Source organism: Marmota flaviventris, chromosome 2 (assembly GCF_047511675.1).
Source record: "Marmota flaviventris isolate mMarFla1 chromosome 2, mMarFla1.hap1, whole genome shotgun sequence".
NCBI lineage: Eukaryota > Metazoa > Chordata > Mammalia > Rodentia > Sciuridae > Marmota > Marmota flaviventris.
This window is the reverse complement of record NC_092499.1, coordinates 203,094,200-203,112,983: the sequence shown is the minus strand read 5'-3', so window position 1 is coordinate 203,112,983 and position 18,784 is coordinate 203,094,200. Positions and strand designations below refer to the sequence as shown.

The following is an 18,784-nucleotide window of genomic DNA, read 5'->3' as shown; positions in this document are numbered from 1 at the left end:
CTTTCAAGAACGGCAGGCTGTGAGGCATGCATGCCCATCCTTGTTTGATGGAACTTTATTAGGATGTAGGCCTTCTCTGGAGCAGGGAGAGGACATGTGGACGGTGGAAATAGAACCTCACAGGCTAGAAGCCTTGGGATCTGGGATTTGTGCTGTCAGCTGCAGGGGCAGGGAGCTCACTCTGGAGAAAGGAACATAGTAAATACTGGGTGTTCAGGAGTCTCCAAACCCTCCCGAGGCAGAAACGGGGGCCTGGCACCTGCACATATCCACTGTGTTACCAGGTAGACAGGAGGGGTGAATCCTGCTCAGGGCCCCATCTCCTGGATGCTCTCATACACATTTTCCAGGGGCCTGCTGTCCATGCTCAGGTCCCTGAGGGGGAGGGTCTCACAGGTCAAGTCATTCCTTGGGGCCAGAATCGATCCCCCACCCTTGAGGTCTAGCTGGTTTTTTATGAGTCCTGGGTCCCTGCTTTCAGACTTGCAGACCCTGGAGTACAGGATGTCCACCTGGAGAGAGGAGGGATCCAAGGAGCGGTAAACACCAGCTTCTCTGCCAAGAATCTGCCAGCCCCACCTGCTGTGCACAGCCCAGGCCCACTTTACCTGAGCAGTTGGGATCCTCTCAGCAGTCCCCTGCTGCAGTTCTTGGGGACCCTGACCTGTCCCCTTGAGCTTCTGGATGCAGGCATATTCAGCCACCAGAGGTCTGGCTGCAGGCCCAGGCCTGGCACAGCCGATGGTCAGCCGTGTCCCTGCCCACACCACAGGGCTCGAAGCCAGGCTGGCTCTGGGGATTGCAGCCAGCCCTATGTTGGAATAAGTGTCCTCAGGGCCAATGAAGGGTGAAGGGGAGACAGGAGAGGCCTTAGGCAACTGCTGTGGTGGGAAGATGGAGGGGGCTGCCTGTGGCCTGGTGCTGCTCCTGGGCACTTCCAGCCAGTGTGGGCGCAGGAGATCCATGCTGGCAGGCCGTGGGGCTAGGGGTGGGGTTAGAGTAGAGGTCACTTAAGGGTGGGGAGCAGGCCTGGCCCCAGAACTGGGGAGACAGCCTATGGCCAGACCCACCCCATTAACCCTCCCGGAGGCTCACGATGCTGCTGTGTGGGCCGCGGTGCAGCTCCTACAGCCTGGTGCCGGACCTGCTGAGGGAGCAGAAGCGAGTCTGTCTCAGCACTGACTGAGGGCAAAGGTCTGGAAGGGACCCTGTGGCACCACCCTGGCCCCACCCTGTCCTGGCACTCACCACTTGCACTGGCATCATGCTGCCCTGCAGCCTGGCCCGATGCCTCGGCACCCGTGTCCTGGGGGCAAGAGCATCATTAGGCCAGGGGCCACAGTAGGTACAAGGGTGGTCAGCAGCTGATGCAAGACCAATGTAGAGGTTCTCACAGAGCCTCTGCACGGGCCTGCCTCTAACTCCTGTCTGCACAAGGAGGTGGTGAGGGCCCACAAGGAATCCAGCACAACAGACATACCTGTGGCAGGCTGTGCACAGCACCCACAGCCAGAGGAGCAGGGAGAAGCACCCTAGGACCCAGAGGGTGGGCAGGGCCAAGGGCACTGGTTGCCCCATCCTGTGAGGCAGGGGCCTGGGGGCAGAAGAGAGGGGCACTGGGGCTGGCTTGAGGATGGGGCACACAAATGGCAGCCCCACTTGTGCTCCTCCCTCTGTGGGTGGGCTCCTCCCCCTATTCTGACTCAGCATACCGGAAACACCTGACCTTACCCAGGGGCACCCACCCTTCCACCTCTAGCTTGGAACTCCTGGTGAAAAGGGGTACTCTGCCTGCACTTTCACCATAACTGCAGGTGGTCATGGTGATGGCAGAGCATGGCTAGGGCAATTGTAACCTGGCCAAGATCATGCTGTGGTCACTGCAGCCCAAACCCATGATCTGGGGGAAGTCCCTGCAGTTACACCCCTGGGCCTATGAGCCACAGGCCACAGACCTCGCCTACCCACCCTGCCCAGCTGTGGCCCCCTTGTCTTAGGTGATGCCCCTAAGCCATCTTAGTAGAGAGCTTGGACCTTGAAGTGGAGTAGTGAAGAGGCAGAAGAGGCCAGCTTCAGGCACTGAAATGTCCTCCCACCCCTCTGGCTCTCCTCCCCCTGGTCTCTGCCACCTATGCTGGATTAATGTCAGCAGAGTTGCCTGGGGGATGGGTGGTGGGTAACAGGTGGGCCCACCAACTATCTGTAGGAGTTAGGGGAGGTTCAAGGGGTAATCTTGGAGGTCGAGGCCAGTCTACCCAGACTCAGCAGCGGGCTTCTTGCACGGGCATGTGGGAGGGCCCAGTCTGATTAACTGGAACACAGCCAGTTCCCAATGCCTTGACCAGGTCAGTCCAAGCCCTCCCAAATGCAAGGAGTGCCCCTGAGGGGCTTGGGGAACTGCCCATGCTGGAGGGCAGAGCAGGCACTTACCAAGGCCACCACGCGGCTCCTCCACGGCCCTGTCTGGGGCAGCCAGGAAGGTCTTTGTGGGCCTGGTAGAGCTCCCCAGCTCACTTCCTGTCGCTGCCTCAGAGCACCTCCCCAGCAGCCCTCAGCCCTGAGCTGCAGCCGCACCAGGAGTCACCCACCTGCTAGGGCCCCTCCCTCGGTCTAGTCGTGACTCAGTGTGCTACCCTGGGCGCTGGGTGGCCATCCCTATATTCTGAGAGCCCAGCTATGCACCCTACCACACCCACTGAAGTGAACACTTGCCAACAAGAAGTGGGGAGAGTAGATCAGCTAGATAATCAGTGGCCACCAAATTTCAACTGACCAAACCCACTTGAGTAGGACCACCTGCCTAACAGGGCTCCTGAGGGCCAAATCCACCCAGTGAAGTAAGCACAGGGCACCAAAGGACACCCAGGGTTTTTACCCACCTCAATCAGAAAAGAGAAGGGAGAAGGCCACTCTCCTGGGCCCTCTGACCCTGGCATGGGCTGTGGCCTCATTCAGGACCCCTGAAGCCCAGCCCGTGAGTTGCCATGAACCTGTGCAGACCCCTCTCTCCCCAGAGACCCCGTAGCCAGCTGAGTCTCCACTGATACTGTGACGAAATCATTTTAATGTCCTTGCTAAGGATACGCCCCAAGACACTGGCAGGTGGGCTCCGTAGGCAAGTAAGTGTCCAGAAGTGACTGACCCTCCAGAAGGACATCTTCACTTGGCAGTGTCCAAATACTCCAGGCTGGCGAGGCTGATATGAATCCTAGAAGTGGGCTGTCCCCTCTTGAGAGGTATCTTAGGTGTCAGAGTGACAGCTGGTTTTTCAGCCAAGGCAGCCGGAGTTGGGGTCCCAGGACCCATCCACAGTACATGCGAGGCCTCTAGAACTCTGTCATCTTCCTGTGGGTGTCTGCCTTCCGCTGTTCCCGCTGCAGGCCTGCCTCCTGAGCTCGGAGCTGCCCCAGCTGCCGCTGGGCTCCTGCCAGCTTCTCTTCCAGCTGGGCTGCTGCCACGCTGTGCCTAGGAACGGCCTGCTCGTCAGCATAGCTTCCTGGCCCATTGACACCACTGCTGTTGTGGCCACTGCCCGACCTCTTACATCTAGCTTTCTTCAAACTCAGCAGGCACTCTCAGGTCAGGTGACCTCCCGCATATGTCCTATAGGGATGGCCACCCAGCGCCCAGGGCCCCACACGTACCGGCCAGCATTCCGGGTGAGGGCCTCTTGGATGCCCTGGATGTCCCGCTGGGTACGCACAATCTTCTCCTCAGTCTGGAAGAGCCGTAGGCTCAGGGCCTGCTTGGCGCTCTTGCTGGCATGGTACATGTCCTGGCTCCTCCTTCCTGGGGGGCCTGCCCCAGCCTCCAGGGTCCCAGGAGCCTGGCTCCGCAGCTTTTCATTCAGGAAGTCAAACACGTTCCGAGGGGGTGGTCGGCCCCCAGGCCCACCCCCACTCCCCTGGCACCTTGGGGGCCTGTTGGCACCAGCCTGGCCCCGCTTGGTCCTCTTTTGCAGGATCTCTGCACACTGGTCCAGCGACTTCCCTCGAGGCAACACCACAGCATGAATAGGCTCCACCCGGCCTTCGGCATGTCTGCCTAAGCCTGCGAAGAAGTAGGGCTGGTGCTGCAGGTACTGACCCTCAGCTGCTCTCCAGCACCCTTCCCCCCAGGTAGCACACACTCACCCTTGCCAAACTCATAGCCCATCTTGGCGAGGAGTCTGGAGCCAATGCCACGTGTGTGTACTTCCCAGCCAGCAAAGGCAGAGCTGCAGGTCCCAGTGTCTGCAGTGCCTGATTCCACCACTGCAAGAGACAGAGGGCAATGGCTCAGCTAGGCCAGAGGACGGTGAGTGGTGACCTGTGCTCTGGCCCGTGTTCCCCAAGAGCTCAGCTCCCAAGCAGGATACCCATCTCTTGCCAGGACTCACAAACCTGCTGTGGGTGTTCCTGGCACCTTAAGCAGGTAAGTTGACTGTACTGCAGCCTATCACTGGTTGCTGAGGATAGGGGTTCAGAAATCACCAATTCATGTCATAGGTTCCCAGGGACACCTCCCTGACCCCTCAGGAGACTTGAACATTGCCTACCAGCTCCCTTTCCTGACACCTCCACCCAACGTATCTGGACACATACCCTCCATCTGCCAGGTTCCCTTCCACCCCCACCCACCAGGCAACAGGTCCTCAGCCTGGAAAGGCAATTGACAGAGCCACCCCTTCCTGTCCGTCACGTCTACCCATCACTCCCTGTTGTCTCTTTAGCAGCTCCAGCCCCAACAGTCCTTTCTCTCCCACAGCAAGGCCAAGACCTTGCATTTCAGAGCTTGTAACTGTTGCACATGCTCCTCAAAGCCAAAGGCCAGGTCTCTGGCCCTACCCCAGGCCCTCTGCTGTGGTTACCCAGGCTGAGCTGACCTCACTTTGGCTACTCACTACAGTTGTCCCCTTAGCAGGGTGCTTCTCAGGGAGAAAGCTGCCAACCTTGCTCCAGGCCCCCACCATCCTGGCTCTGGGCACCACGCTGCCGTTGTACCTCTGGCATAGCTTGAGTCAACCGCATCACCACTGTCTGAGTCCGATGACTCTGCAGCCTCCGTGCGCAGGGGGGGCAGAATGCTATCTCCCTCCACCACAGCCTCTTTCAGCAGCAGTGAGTCAAACTTGACTGTATAGTAGCCATTATCTACATCTGAGGAGACAAACATGGGCTGCAGGTCAGCAGCTGTAATGAGCAGGCCACAGTAAGGAGCAACAAAGGAAGGGGGAAGTGAGGCAGAGCTGAGGCCAGGCCAGACTTGCTCCTCTTGGGCCCAGTCGGAGATCTCAATGTCCAAAGAGATAGGTAGTGGCCACAGGAAACAGAGAAAAGACTTTCTAAGAAGGGCTTTATTCAGAAGCACCCTGTCAGGGAAGTCCCCACACCAGCCTCACCAAGGATCCGTGCTGGGTGCCAGAGGCCATCCTGGTGCTTGGCCAGACACGTAGAGCCAGCCTGCAGCAAGCTCAGATCTGGGTCCTGGAAGGGGCGCAGCTCATCCACAGAGACCACCTGCCCGTGGGAGAACCTGCAGAGAAGGCCACAGGAGGCAAGGCTCAGGCATGGCCTATGAGGGCAAACAAGCCCAGGAACACCAAGGTCATCTGCCTGGTGCCCAGAAGGGAGAAACAGACAGGGAGATAAACACACCAAAAAGAATATACTTTTTTTCCATCTCTCTCACATACCGTTTTTTATTTTTTAAGTTGTAGATGGACAGCGTGACTTTATTTTATTTGTTTATTTTTTATGTGGTGCTAAGGATCAAACCCAGTGCCTCACACATGCTAGGCCCCAGCCCCAGCCCTCTCTCATATACTTTTTAAATATTTTTTTTCTAGTTATAGATGAACACAATACCTTTATTTTATTTAATTATTTTAATGTGGTGCTGAGGATTGAACCCAGGGCCTTGCACATGCTAAGTGAGTGCTCTACCACTGAGCCCCAGCCCCAGCCCTCTCATACACTTTTGCATGTGCATATACATACACACTTTCTCACAGGCAAACACAGACTTTCACTCATAAACACACACATGCATAAACATATACACTCATACTCACAGACATACCTACATATACATGTACAGGTGCACACAAATATACAAGCACATATATATATTCCCATGTACCCATATACATAAACTCACACGCGAATATACACACACACGCACAAACAATATACTCATACACACTAAACATGCACACTTGAAGTCTCTCAGGATGCGCTTGCCTACTCTGAAGAGCATATTCCTGGTATTGTTTCCAGCTTGCTAGGGTGACAATGTGGCAGAGGGTCTTGTGACTTTGGCTCACCATCATCTCCAGTTATGAAGTTCTAGACCCAATAAGTACTCATAGAAAACATGGTATAGGGTGGATGGGGTGCATGCATGTCCTGGACCCAAACCCACTAGGACAGCCTAGTCATAAGTAGCAGTGCTGAGACTCATATAGATATATATATTTTTAAGTACTGGAGATTGAACCCAGGCATGCTTTACCACAGAGCTATATCCCCAGCCCTTTTTATTTTTTTCCAGTTCTTCTTATTATTTTTTGTTTTGAGACAGGGTCTCATTAAGTTGCCCAGGCTGGCCTTGGGCTTGCAATCCTCCTACCTCAGCCTCCCAACTTGCTGGGATTACAAACCTATTCCACCACATTCAGCAGTATTGCAACTTTTAGATATTAGTGCACCAGTAAAATTAAAACCAAAACCAAAATCAAGTTAGAGAGAATGAAGAGGAAATGTGGGGACAGACACAGGACTGCAAACTTGAACCTGCTAAATAAAGACATGAAAAAGCTAACCACCAGCCACCACTGCATGTCATCATTTCATACAGGAAACTGTTAACCCCACAGGAGCAGCTGAGGGCTGGCATTCACGTCAAAACAGAGCCAGGGTTGTCTTCCTAGGCAGGAATCTGTGGGTGGGAAGGAGGGAGATGGACAGGCAGTCTCAGTAAGCTCCCCCAAGTTGCACAGTGGTGGTCTGGGGTTCTCCTTCTCACCCCTGGCTATCCTGGTAAATAGGGCACTGCCATTGAGCAAGCAATACCAGCAGCTGTGACACAGCTGCAAGAGCACTGTAGTGGAGGTACTGGCAGAAAAGTCTCACTCAACCAAGGACTAAAGGGATGCACTCAAAGCAACTCCTCGCCAGGTGAGTTTGGCACATTCCCAATGTCTGACCATCAGTCAAACCTTTTTGGAGGATCCTTTATCACTAGAAGAGGCCTTAAAATTTGGCACAGATTGAGTGCTCCTTATCCAAAATGCTTAGGACCAGAAGTGTTTTAAACTTAGATTTTTTAAAATTTTGGAACATTTACAAAAACATAATGCGATATCTTGGGGGTGGAATCAAGTTAAACAAGAAATTCATTTGTTTCATATAAACCTTATACACACAGCTTAAAGTAATCCTACACAGTATTTTCAGTGTGGCTGATTTTGAACTGCTACCTGTTCACATGAGGTCAGGTGTGGAAATTTCTACTTGTGGCATCATGTCCACACTCAAAATGTTTGGGATTTTGGAACACTTCAGATTTTGAATTTTCAGATCAGGGATGCTCAATCGAACAAGTGCTTTTATGAAAGGATTTCCAAGAATATGAAAAACTTAAGAAATAATCTAAAAATTTGAAGCATGGGGAATAGTTATGGTATATCCATGAGGTTAAAAATTAGAGATGGACAAACTGACCTGTGGAAAAAAGGAGAACAGCAAGAGCCCCATGCACATAGGAAACCTAACAACTGAGGAGTACCGCAAACATGCTAGGGAAGGATGAACTCTGGATTCAAAATTTGAGTTTTCATATATAAGACCCCCAAATTGATGACCAACATCAAAATGTCCACAGAAACACATTCCAGATGAAGTAAAGACTTAAACCTGAGAACTCTAAAAAGATCTGGAACTATAAAAAGATCTAAGCTCAGCTAGGGCCTGGTAGGGACATCACTGAACACTTCCCACAGAAATACAAGCCTAAAACTGGAAAAAATTGTCAAGACTCACTGGAAATTGATGAGAGCACACATACACTGAAAAGAGATTAGTGACAACCCGCTCAGCTCTGGTGGAAATGGAAGGAGACAGCTGCTACATTTGGCCCGCTCCTGGGTTCAGAAAACCCATGATAGTTCTTCCAGCTTGGGAAAAAACTAAAAGCCGCAGAGCAGATGGGGGCAGAGGCAAAACCCAGTCCCTGGCAGCTACATGCGGCAGTGCTGGCAAAAACCACTGGGGAAACAGCTCTGATCATGTGGGGTTGTGACTTCAGCTGCAGTGAACACCAGCTATGTGTTTAACAGGGAGATCCCCAGCTCCTGAGGGAAATGCATGTGTTAGGAGCTCCAAGAGAAGACCGGAGAAACCAGGAGAGAGAACAAGAGGCTGGGTGAACACGGAAGGTGCTCCCCAACCCACAGGGCCAAATGGCTGAGGTAAGAAGCCCTTGGTGCTAGAGGTATCTGAGTACCATTCCTGCCTAAATCACAGGTGATCATGGAGCTTTAAGAAGATGCAGCCCCCTCCCCGCCACACATATGTGCATGCACACACAAAGATGCAGCTCTAGGAAACCAGGCTAAAGAGCAAAAGCACATCTTAAATAAGCAGTGGTGACAGAGGCTGCACATTACAGGGGAGGCAGATTTTCTGATTTAAGTCCAGAAAACTTCACTAAAACAAACTTAGGAAAACAATTCAGAATCCAGGTATAATATATCACCTGTCTTCTGGCTCTGCTCTTTCTAATGAGATGTCATTGAATTTTCAACAAAGTTATGAGACAGGAAAACAGGAAATGTGATCTAAATTAAAAAAAAAAAAAAAAAAAGCAATTGATAGAATATGACCGAGTGAGTCCAAATGCTGAGTTAAACAAGACCTCAAAACAGATATTGTAAGTATGTTTCAAGAATTAAATGATAATGACACTCACTCAAGAAACAGAATATCTTAAAAGAGGAAATTATATAAAAAGAATCAAATAGAAATGCCACAGTTGAAAAATAGAATCACTGAAACAAAAAATTTGCTAAATAGAGGAGAATGATTGAGACAGGCAGAGCACAGGGGGCTTCCAGGACAGTCCAACAATTCTGTGTGGTGCTGTAGCGCTGGATCATGTTACTACGCATTTGATCAAATCCACTGAACATGCAGCACCCAGATGGAGCCCTGTGCACACTGTGTCTGGGTGGTGACAACGCAGGTGCTCTGGGGCATGAGGAGCTGGTGACGGAGGTTGTGCCTGCCTGGGGCAGGGGCATGCAAAGAAATTTCTGTACTTCCATTCAATTTTGCTGCAAACTTTAAACCTCCCTAAAAAACAAACAAACAACAACAAAAAAAAACCCCACCAAATTGGGGAGAAAAAAAGGCATCTCAGAAGCCCATATAAAAACATCAAGCGGGCTGGGGATGTGGCTCAAGCCGTAGCGCGTTCGCCTGGCATGCGTGCGGCCCGGGTTCGATCCTCAGCACCACATACAAACAAAGATGTTGTGTCCCCCGAAAACTAAAATAAATAAATAAATAAATATTAAAAAAATAAATAAATAAATAAAAATAAAAACATCAAGCAAGGGGTTGGGGCTGGGGCTCAGTGGTAGAGCGCTTGCCTAGCATGCTTGGAGGCACTGAGTTTGATCCTCAGTACCACATAAAAATAAGAAAATAAAATAAAGATATTCGGTCCATCTACAACTACCAAAAAACCCAAACAATAACAATTAAAAAAACAAAACAACAACAACAACAAAAAACCATCAAGCAAACCAGTACATGTGCACTGGGAGTCCAAAGGGGATGAGGCACCTGATGAAGTGACTGCAAGGCCCTCCCACCCGGTGGACTAGACATCAACTCGGCTTCAAGAGACTTTCTGAGGCTAAATGGTACAAGCGCAACGAGATCACATCCAGACATCAATAGAAGTGCCGAAGTCAGAGAAGCATAGCAAAAGAAAAGTAACTGTTTCTGTACAAAGGCACAGTGGTTCGGTTCATAGATGACTCCTCATTGGAAACAATGGAGCCAGAAGGCAATGTGATGTTGTATGAGAATGCTTAAGAAGAAAAAGAACTGCCCACCAAGAGCTCTGAAGGTGACCTTCAAAGATGAAGGTGACCATACTCCAATATTCAGACGAATCAGACGAAAATTATAAGGCATGCTGAAATAAGAAAATATAGCCCATTAACAGGAACAAATAAGTTAACAGAAACTACTTCTCAGCTGTGTTAATTATACCAAATAACTAAAGGTAAGCATGGATGATGAACCAAAGGAAGTGTAAGAACAAGGTATGTTGCCCCAAGGTAACCCAACAGAAGGTACCCACACACAGGACATCATGGAGGAGCAGTGTACAATGTCCCAAACACCAGCTTCAGGGAAACCCTGAAGCTAAATAGTAGAATAGCCAGAGGAGTTGAGCTGGCAGATGAAAGAACAGAAAACCCGGAGGCAGGTCTACTGAATGAGAGAAAGGAGAGTCCAGGAGAAAGAGCAAGGCCCCAGGCATCCATGGCACACCACTAGCCCCACACACCATCACTCACAAGGCGGGAGTTTCCGGAGAGGAAAGAGGAGAGCAGAAAGAGTACTCTTGAAGATGTGGAGATAATGACTGAAACATTCCACATGAGATGAAAGATCTGCATCCACAACATCCAAGAAGTGCAATAAACTCCAAATCTTTAAACTCAAAGAGGTCCAGAATGAGACTCATTACAAGCAAACTGCTGAAATCCAAAGACAGAGAATCCTGAGAAGTGCAAGAGAGGAGGGACTCAGCATGTCCAAAGGATCCTCCAGAAGATTAACAGCCAGTTTCTCATCAGAAACTGCTGAAGCCAGAGGCAGTGGAACATCATTTAAAGTACTGAAAGAAAAAACAAAAACACTACTGGATCAAGAAGTCCATATCCGGTAAAACTATCCTTCCAAAATGATGGAGAAATAAAGACATTCCCATATTCAAAAAGCTAGAAGAAATGATTGTAAATATTTTTTAACATAAATAAATGACAAATGTTACAGGGGATATAGTAGATAACACATACAAGGTATTGAAATATCACATGGCACCCCATTATTAGGTACAATTTTATTTTTTTTAATGTGTCAGTTAAAATATTAATTTAGGCTAGGCATGGAGGCACACACCTCTAATCCTAGCTACTCTGGAGACCAAGGCAGGAGGAAACCTGGGAAACTTAGTAAGACCATGCCTCAAAAAATAAAAAGGACTGGGGATGTAGCTCAGTGATAGAGTACCCATGGTTTCAATTCCCAGTACTGCAAAATACATACATATATACATACAAAAATTACAGACCACTATCCTTTATGGATATAGATGCAAACACCCTCAACAACACAGTAGTAAACCAAATTTAGCAGCATATTCAATATACACGATGACTAATTGTGATTCATCCCAGGAATGTAAGGAGCAGCTCAATGCATGAAAACCATTCAGTATAATACACCACATTAGTAAAAGAGGAAGTAAAAAAACCCCAACATAATCATATCTGTTGATACAAAAGAGCATTTGGAAATGGCAAACACAACTCAGGGAATGTCCTAAATTTGACAAAGAGCATCCATGGAAGACCCACAACTAATATCATATTCAATAGTAAAAAACAGAAAGCTTTCCCCCCTAAGACCAGGAAAAAAAGAAAGAAAAACACAAATACACACATACTCTTACCACTTTTATTATACAATGTAGCAAGTTCCAGTTAGAGCAATTAAGCAAGAAAAAGAAATAAAAGCCATATAAGTTGGATACAACTAAAATCTCTATTCAGAGATAACATGATCCTATAAACAGAAAATCTTTAAAAATTACAAAAACCTACAAAACCACAAAAAACTCCTATTAAAGCTAATAAACAAATTTTAGCAAAGGACACAAAATCAACATACAAAACTCAGTTGTATTTCTACACATTGGAAATGAACAATTTAAAAATGTAATTAAGAATATTAAGTAAATTCTACTTATAAGACCATCAAAAGGAATATTAAAAATAAGTTAAACCCAAAACATGTAAGATCTGTACATTACAAAATATAATTGGAAGAGAATACTGCTAATACTGTTTAACAATCTTATTAAGATTGGTCTATGTATTCAATCCCTATCAAAACTCCAAATGCCAGGCTGGGGTACAGTTCAGTGGCAGAGCACCTGCCTAATATGTGCAAAGACTTGGGTTCAATCACACACACTCTCTGATACATACTATAACACAGATGAAACCTGAAAATACTATGTTAAGGGCCGAGGATGAGGCTCAGTGCTAAAGTGCCCAACCAGCATGTGCAAGGCCCTGGATTCAATCCTCAGGACCACTCACATGCACACACACTGTGTTAAATGAATCCAGCCATAGAACAAAGGACAAATGCTGGATTATTCCACTTGTACAGGCGCCTAGAAAAGGCAGATGAAGAGAGACAAAGTAGAGGTTCTCAGAGGCTGGGGGAGAGGGTCCTGGAGTTACTTACTCAATGAGTACAGTTTCTGTTTGGGAAGAAAACATTCTGAAAATAGATAGTGGTGGTAATGACTTTTTTTTGGGGGGTGGAGGGTGGGTATGGAATCCAGGTCCTGCATATGCCAGGCAAGTGCTCTGCCACTATGCCATATCCCTAGTCCTGACAGTGATGATTACGATATACTGTGAATGTCAATTAATGCTACTCAATTGAAGGCTTAAAAATGGTTAAAACGGGACACCTTGTCATACATATTTTACCACAACATTTAAAAATAAATAATGTAACATAAAAAACCAGTGAATTGTATGCTTTATATGGGTGAATTGTATGCCATGTCAATTAAATCTCAACAAAATTTTGTTTTGCTTTTTTTTTTTTTGGTAATGCTATGGATCGAGCCTAGGTTCTCACACATGCTAAGCAATGTTCTACCACTGAGCTACTATCCCCAGTCACTCAATGTAATTTTTTTTTTTTTTTTAGTGAAGGAAAGAACAAAATATAGAAATGAAGAATAAGATAAAGAGAGAAAGCATCAAATATTAAAGATAAGTGAAGAGTTAGTATGGACAACAAGACATATACTATGTACTGTAATTCAAGAAAACTTTCCTGATGGGCTGGGGTTATGGCTTAGTGGTAGAGCGCTTGCCTAGTGTGTGTGGGGCACTGGGTTGGATCCTCAGCACATTAAAAAAATAAAGTTATATGTCCATCTAAAATATATTTTTGAAAAACTTTCCTGATATGAAAAAAATTTGTAATTACCTATGTTGAAAGACTATACCATGCTGAAAGTATCACTTTAGTGTGATTCACAGTGAGATGCATCACGGTAAAACTACTGAATTTTACAGGGAAAGAAATGTGTGAGCCAAGATTTATACCCAATAAAACTGGCCTTTGAACATAAAGGATACAAACACAACTTTTCCAATAAGCAGCTCTCCAGAAATGCCACTCTAGGAGCCCACCACTCACCTAGAGATAGACGAGCCTCAGATAACCAAGTAACCCAACTGCCCAACATGGATTGACGGCACACACAGCATAGGCCCTTGCAGAGCTGAGATGATGGGCTAAGATGACCACACACTACATAATGGAGACCTAGTGCCATCGTAAAACACAAGAATGCAGGTACGTGGATAAAAACACTTCCCACAGTTTTCAGTCATTGCAAATGGTGCTGTTAGTCCGAGTGCAATTGCTCTCAGAATGCTGTGTACCTATAACGGGATGACAAAAAGCAATGAGAGGAAATTTGGAGTCTATGATCCCCTGAGCCCCTGAGAACCAGAACCCTGGGGTGGGGTAGAGAAGGAAATTCATGTGATCCAAAAGAGACTGAATGAAAACGCTCGTTGTTAATTTGAACTGTTCTGAATACCTATATGAACTCACATGTATTTTACTCTTAAAAATACAGGTGGAGGGCTGGGGATGTGGCTCAAGCGGTAGCGCGCCCATCTGGCATGCGCGCTGCCCAGGTTCGATCCTCAGCACCACATACAAACAAAGATGTTGTGTCTACCGAAAACTAAGAAATAAAATATTAAAATTAAAAAAAAAAAATACAGGTGGATAGGTGGGTGCACTAGAGCATGCCTGTTATCCACAGTAACTTGGGGGACTGAAAAGGATCAAAAGTTGGGGGACAGCCTTGGCAACTGAGGAAGACCCTGTCTTAAAATAAATAAAATAAAGGATTAGGAATGAAGTTCAGTGGTAGAGTTCTAGGTTCAATCTCTAGTACCAAAAACAAACCCCAAACTGAACAGGTGCATGGTCTTGTTATCTCAGGCAGCCTATATACATATACATCCACTGTTCCCTGTTTCCTAGCTCTGCCACCTAAAACATGTAGAAACAATGACCAGCCTGCAGCCTGGTATTATGCACGCTGAAGGTCTAGAAACACCCCCTCCCATGAAGGAAACCATCCTTCCTGGAGGCTGGGCAATGCAGGGTCTAGGGCAGGAAGTGCACTGGTGGGTTGAGTATCCTGACCCAGACAGCAAGGTGGCCATCAGCATCAGTGGAGGCCAGTCAAAAGGATGCAGAAGTCAACTTGAAGAGGGTCCTGCTGGCCAAAGGCAGGCCAATTTGCAGGTAAAAAAAGGATCAGAACTGCAGCAGATCAAAATTCATCAAATGCATTTACATTTATGAGTTCATAAAAATATTAAATTTTTAAAAAAGTTACTTCATCACCTTCTCATTATAAAAACGATTCAGCTCTTTATCTTCAAAACTAAGTAAACAAGACAGAAATGTCAAGCATTTTTTCTATACTGGGTGGTCAAGTAGCACCCCAGGTGTGTGCTCTCTGCACCCCTTCCATTCATATGGCCAGCAAATGACCCTAGTGATAAAAACAGTAACACCAACAGAGGTTGGACCTGAAGCCTGCAGATGGCAGGTGCAGCTATAATCAGGGTCAGAAAATGGGCAAGACCAGATTATGGCGGTTACACCACAGTCAGACCTGGTTGATAAGCCATATAAATAAGAAATACGGTTTTTGAGGGAAGAGGCTGTTTAGGATTGAGGTGCAAAGCGGGGGCTTCTAGGATTATTGACAACTGGTAGTTTTTGATCTGGATGGTGAGAGCCAGTTCAAAACATTTCTTTATATTCTATTTGCTTCCCACATCTGAATTTGTTTCAGAGTAATGAGCTAAAGAAAGCCACTTATGCTTGTTACTCTTCAGGTACTGTTCTATATTCTTTGTGGTCCTGTACGTGAATTCATTCTATTCTCCCAGTAACTAGAGGAATACTTATCACCTCCATTTTTTAGAAGAGAAGAGAGGAGAGAGATCAAGCTATAAAAATGTGTGAAAGGGGGCTGGGGATATAGCTCAGTTGGTACAGTGCTCGCCTCGCATGCACATGGTCCTGGGTTCAATCCCCAGCAACACACACACACACACACACACACACACACAAAAAGGCGTGAAAGGATGCTCACCTCATTAGTAATCAGACAATACAAATTCTATCCAGATGCCACTGTCCAGTTTTCAACAGGCACAAATCTGAAGGTCAGACAGTATGACTGTGGGCAATAAGAAGAGCACTAAGAATGAGGCACTTCAGGAGGTAAGAAAGTGCGTGCTCTCTGCACTGACCCAGGCACATACTGACTCTCCACAATGCTTACATGCTGGGGAAATGTTTCTTGGGTGCAAAATAACATGCACTAGGATAGTCACCGCTTGTTGTTTGCAATAAACGAAAGCTGAACACCATCAAAGCAGATAGAATAAGATGTGGCATACTCATATGAGGGAAAGTAACAGTACCTGAACAGAAAAGTTTCATGTCAACTTGTTCATCTCTCAAAACATAACTGAAGCCGAACACAGTGCCCCATGCCTGTAATCCCAGTGGCTCAGGAGGCTGAGGCAGGAGGGTTGCAAGTTCAAATCTAGCCTCAGCAACTTAGAGAGATGCTAAGCAACTCAGTGAGACCCTGTCACTAATAAAACACAAAATAGGGCTAGGGATGTGGCTCAGTGGTCTAGTGCCCCTGAGTTCAATCCCCGGTAACACCCCCCCTCCAAAAAAAAGCACAGTACATACACCACTTACAGACACACATCTGTAGAGGACCATCATGTACTAGAAGGGTATGTACCAAGTTTGGTGACAGCAGTCTCTCAGGAGGAGAGTAAAACAGAGAGATTGGGGGTAGAAAGGTACTTTATATTATTGGTACCACTTTATTTCTTTTATTTTAAAAATTACAAGCTGGGTACAGTGGTGCATGCCTGTAAGCCCAGCTACTGAGGAGGCTGAAGCAGGAGGATGGTAAGTTTGAGACCAGCCTCAGAAAAAGTAGCAAGACCCTGTCTCAAAATAAAAATTAAAAAGACTGGGGCTGTAGCTCAGTGGTACAATCCCCAATATCTATCTATCAATCAATCAATCAAGATGGAGATGGAGCTCAGCAGTAGAGCACCCCTGGGCTGAATTTCCAGTATTTCAAACCATCTTCATCATCATCATTATCATTGTCCAAAACAAGTCCAAGAAAACAACTTAGCCTGGGGTGCTGGCAAGACAAGTGTTTGTGAGATGCTTCAAAGTCTTCAGATTGGACCTAAAGCTGACAGAAGGAAGCACTGCTGATGAACAGTGCTGGGGCCGGTGACCTTGGGCAACTTAGTGCTTCAGAGCCCATCTCTCCATCTGTAAAATGGAGTGACTGCAGGGCTTACCTATAGTGTTGCTGCACAGGTCAGTGAGCATATGCAAATCTCTTGGAACAGCACCTGGGCCAAAGGAAACAGGCCAGCAGCAAACTAGATCTCTCATTGTAGGGAACACAATACAGGAACTTGGTAACCCCCAGAGACAGTGGCAAAATGATGATCTAGATGCTGGTTACACAGACATGTCCACTTGGTGAATATTGTCACTGATGACAGGCACCTTTGTGCAGGGGTGGGAGAGGAGGGTGGGGAGGGAGGAAGAGAGGGAGGAAAGGAGGGAAGAAGGAAAGGAAAAAATATACCAAGAGTCTACTAAGAAGTATGATATTCAGCTAGGTGCAGTAGCATAAACTTATAGTCCCAGTCATTCAGGAAAATGGCAACTTATCAAGATCATATGTCAAAATCAAAATCAAAATGGGTGAAGTACAATGTAGCTCAGGGTTAGAGTCAGCTGAGGTTCAATCCCACACAGCAAAACAAAACAAAAAAGTTCAGTAGTCATCCTGAACTACTGGCTTAAAAGAAAATCAACTATGAAAAGTTTTAGTGAATACTCCTTCTAAAGATGAAGTAAAAACAAAACTATGTGTTAAGGGAAAAAAAAAAAAAATAGACACTGTGGCAGTAAATGAGGGCATTTGCATTTGATGAGGTGATGCCATCCCATTCCTGAGATGTAAAGATGCGGACATTATTTATTCAATATCCTCATCAAGTAGATCATAGGTGCACCCTGAAGCACTTACGGGCAGAAATAAAAAAGGAACTTCTAGAATTTGCTTTAAAATAGTCCGGGGGGGGGGGGGAAGGTAGAGCAAGGGAAAATAGATGTAAAATTGGAAAATGTGATAAATAATGAAGCTGGCAGTTGTCACCGCTCTAATCTTGTGCATGTTTGAAAACTCCTGTAAATCCTGGGGTTTGAGGTACAAGTCAGTGGCAGAGCGCTTGCCCAGTATGTGGATTGATCCTCGACACCGCCAAAAAAAAAAAAAAAAAAAACTAATTTTAAGGTTCACTCTGGAGAGTAAACTGATGATGGGCGGGTATTGTTCTTTACAATATAAACGCAGACTTATTGATTTCTCAAAAAAAAAAAAAAAATCCAAGTAAACATGAGGCTGGGGCTTGGTGGTAGAGCGCTGGCCTAGCATGGATGAGACACTGGGTTTGATCCTCAACACCACATAAAAACAAATAAATAAAATAAAGGTACGTATCCATCTACTACTAAAAAAAAAAAAATTAAAAAGAAAAATCCGAGTAAACACCTCATCCCGACACCGCTGCAACTCCCGGGGCAGGGCAAGGCCTCACCTGCAGCTGTCCTTGAAGCGGCACTTCCCCTCCAGGAAGAACGGGCAGGGCTTCAGGGACTTGTGAGTGGGGTAGAGGTAGAGCACGCGCACGCCCGCCGAGCCGTCCTCGGCCGCCTCGGTGCCCACCACCATGGCGTTGTGATACTCCAGCGTGCCCCACGCACTGCGGTAGGGGGCGTTCACTTTGGCGCCGCTCAGCTCTCCCGGGTCCGGGTCCGGGTCGGGGTCCGGGTCCGGCTCCGGGTCCGGCTCCGCGCGCCCGCGCTCCGCGGGTCCCGGCCCCGCCTCTCCCTCCGGGCCCATCTCCGGGCCAGCGGGCACCCCCGCGGCCTCGGCGTCCAGCGCGGCCAGCAGCTTGCTCTTGCGGACGGACACCAGGCTGGCCTCGGTGAGCCCGATCAGCTCGCGCAGGTCGGCCTGCAGCTGGCGCAGGTCGGCCTGCTCGGCCGCCTCCAGGCCGGCCCCCAGGGCCAGCTCCACCTGCCGCAGCTGGGCGCGGTAGGTCTGCAGGGCCGCCTCCAGGCTCTCCTCGTCCATCTCGACGGCCGCGCGGGTCCGGGGAGGGGCGCGGGCGGAGCGGCGGGAGCGCGGCCAGGGGTGCCGGCTCGGCCGCTCGCCCGTAACGGCAGGCTCGCTCAGGCGCGCGGCAGCCGGCGCCGCCGCCTCCCGCGCCGCCGTCAAGGGCCCGCCGGCCTCTACGCCACAGCGGTTG

General features: G+C 47.8%; 2 protein-coding genes across 10 annotated transcripts; both read right to left on the bottom strand.

Annotated features, from left to right (window-relative positions):
* Positions 1–39: 39 nt before the first annotated feature.
* On the bottom strand, positions 40–2,969 carry Lime1 (Lck interacting transmembrane adaptor 1). Of its 9 annotated transcripts, none has more exons than XM_027954212.2 (6): positions 2,880–2,969; positions 1,481–1,594; positions 1,249–1,306; positions 1,096–1,147; positions 609–982; positions 40–512 (listed from the first exon to the last, which is right to left on the bottom strand). In XM_027954212.2, the coding sequence occupies exons 2-6, from the start codon at positions 1,576–1,578 to the stop codon at positions 309–311; spliced, it is 786 nt and encodes a 261-aa protein (XP_027810013.2). In that variant the 5' UTR covers positions 1,579–1,594; positions 2,880–2,969; the 3' UTR covers positions 40–308. The 9 variants fall into 9 exon arrangements, with proteins under 9 accessions (XP_027810013.2, XP_027810012.2, XP_071465196.1 ...); XM_027954211.3 differs by having other exon boundaries at positions 2,431–2,947; XM_071609095.1 differs by lacking the exon at positions 1,481–1,594 and having other exon boundaries at positions 2,880–2,968.
* A 75-nt stretch (positions 2,970–3,044) lies between these two features.
* Positions 3,045–18,779, bottom strand: Zgpat (zinc finger CCCH-type and G-patch domain containing). The gene is made up of 6 exons (XM_027954202.2): positions 18,071–18,779; positions 5,381–5,514; positions 4,983–5,138; positions 4,134–4,253; positions 3,645–4,050; positions 3,045–3,465 (listed from the first exon to the last, which is right to left on the bottom strand). The coding sequence occupies exons 1-6, from the start codon at positions 18,607–18,609 to the stop codon at positions 3,327–3,329; spliced, it is 1,494 nt and encodes a 497-aa protein (XP_027810003.2). The 5' UTR covers positions 18,610–18,779; the 3' UTR covers positions 3,045–3,326.
* Between the last annotated feature and the right edge of the window lie 5 nt (positions 18,780–18,784).

Excerpts from the sequence above, each read along its gene's own strand:
- Zgpat (XM_027954202.2), bottom strand. The coding sequence starts at position 18,609 with ATGGACGAGGAGAGCCTGGAGGCGGCCCTGCAGACCTACCGCGCCCAG. Across the intron at positions 5,515-18,070 it reads CGCTTCAAGGACAGCTGCAG|GTTCTCCCACGGGCAGGTGG; the intron begins GTGAGGCCTTGC and ends CCTTCTCTGCAG. Across the intron at positions 5,139-5,380 it reads GCACCCAGCACGGATCCTTG|ATGTAGATAATGGCTACTAT; the intron begins GTGAGGCTGGTG and ends TTGTCTCCTCAG.
- Lime1 (XM_027954208.3), bottom strand. The coding sequence starts at position 1,710 with ATGCTGAGTCAGAATAGGGGGAGGAGCCCACCCACAGAGGGAGGAGCA. Across the intron at positions 983-1,095 it reads GCGGCCCACACAGCAGCATC|CCCCACGGCCTGCCAGCATG; the intron begins GTGAGCCTCCGG and ends CCCCACCCCTAG. Across the intron at positions 513-608 it reads AGAGGATCCCAACTGCTCAG|GTGGACATCCTGTACTCCAG; the intron begins GTAAAGTGGGCC and ends TCCTCTCTCCAG.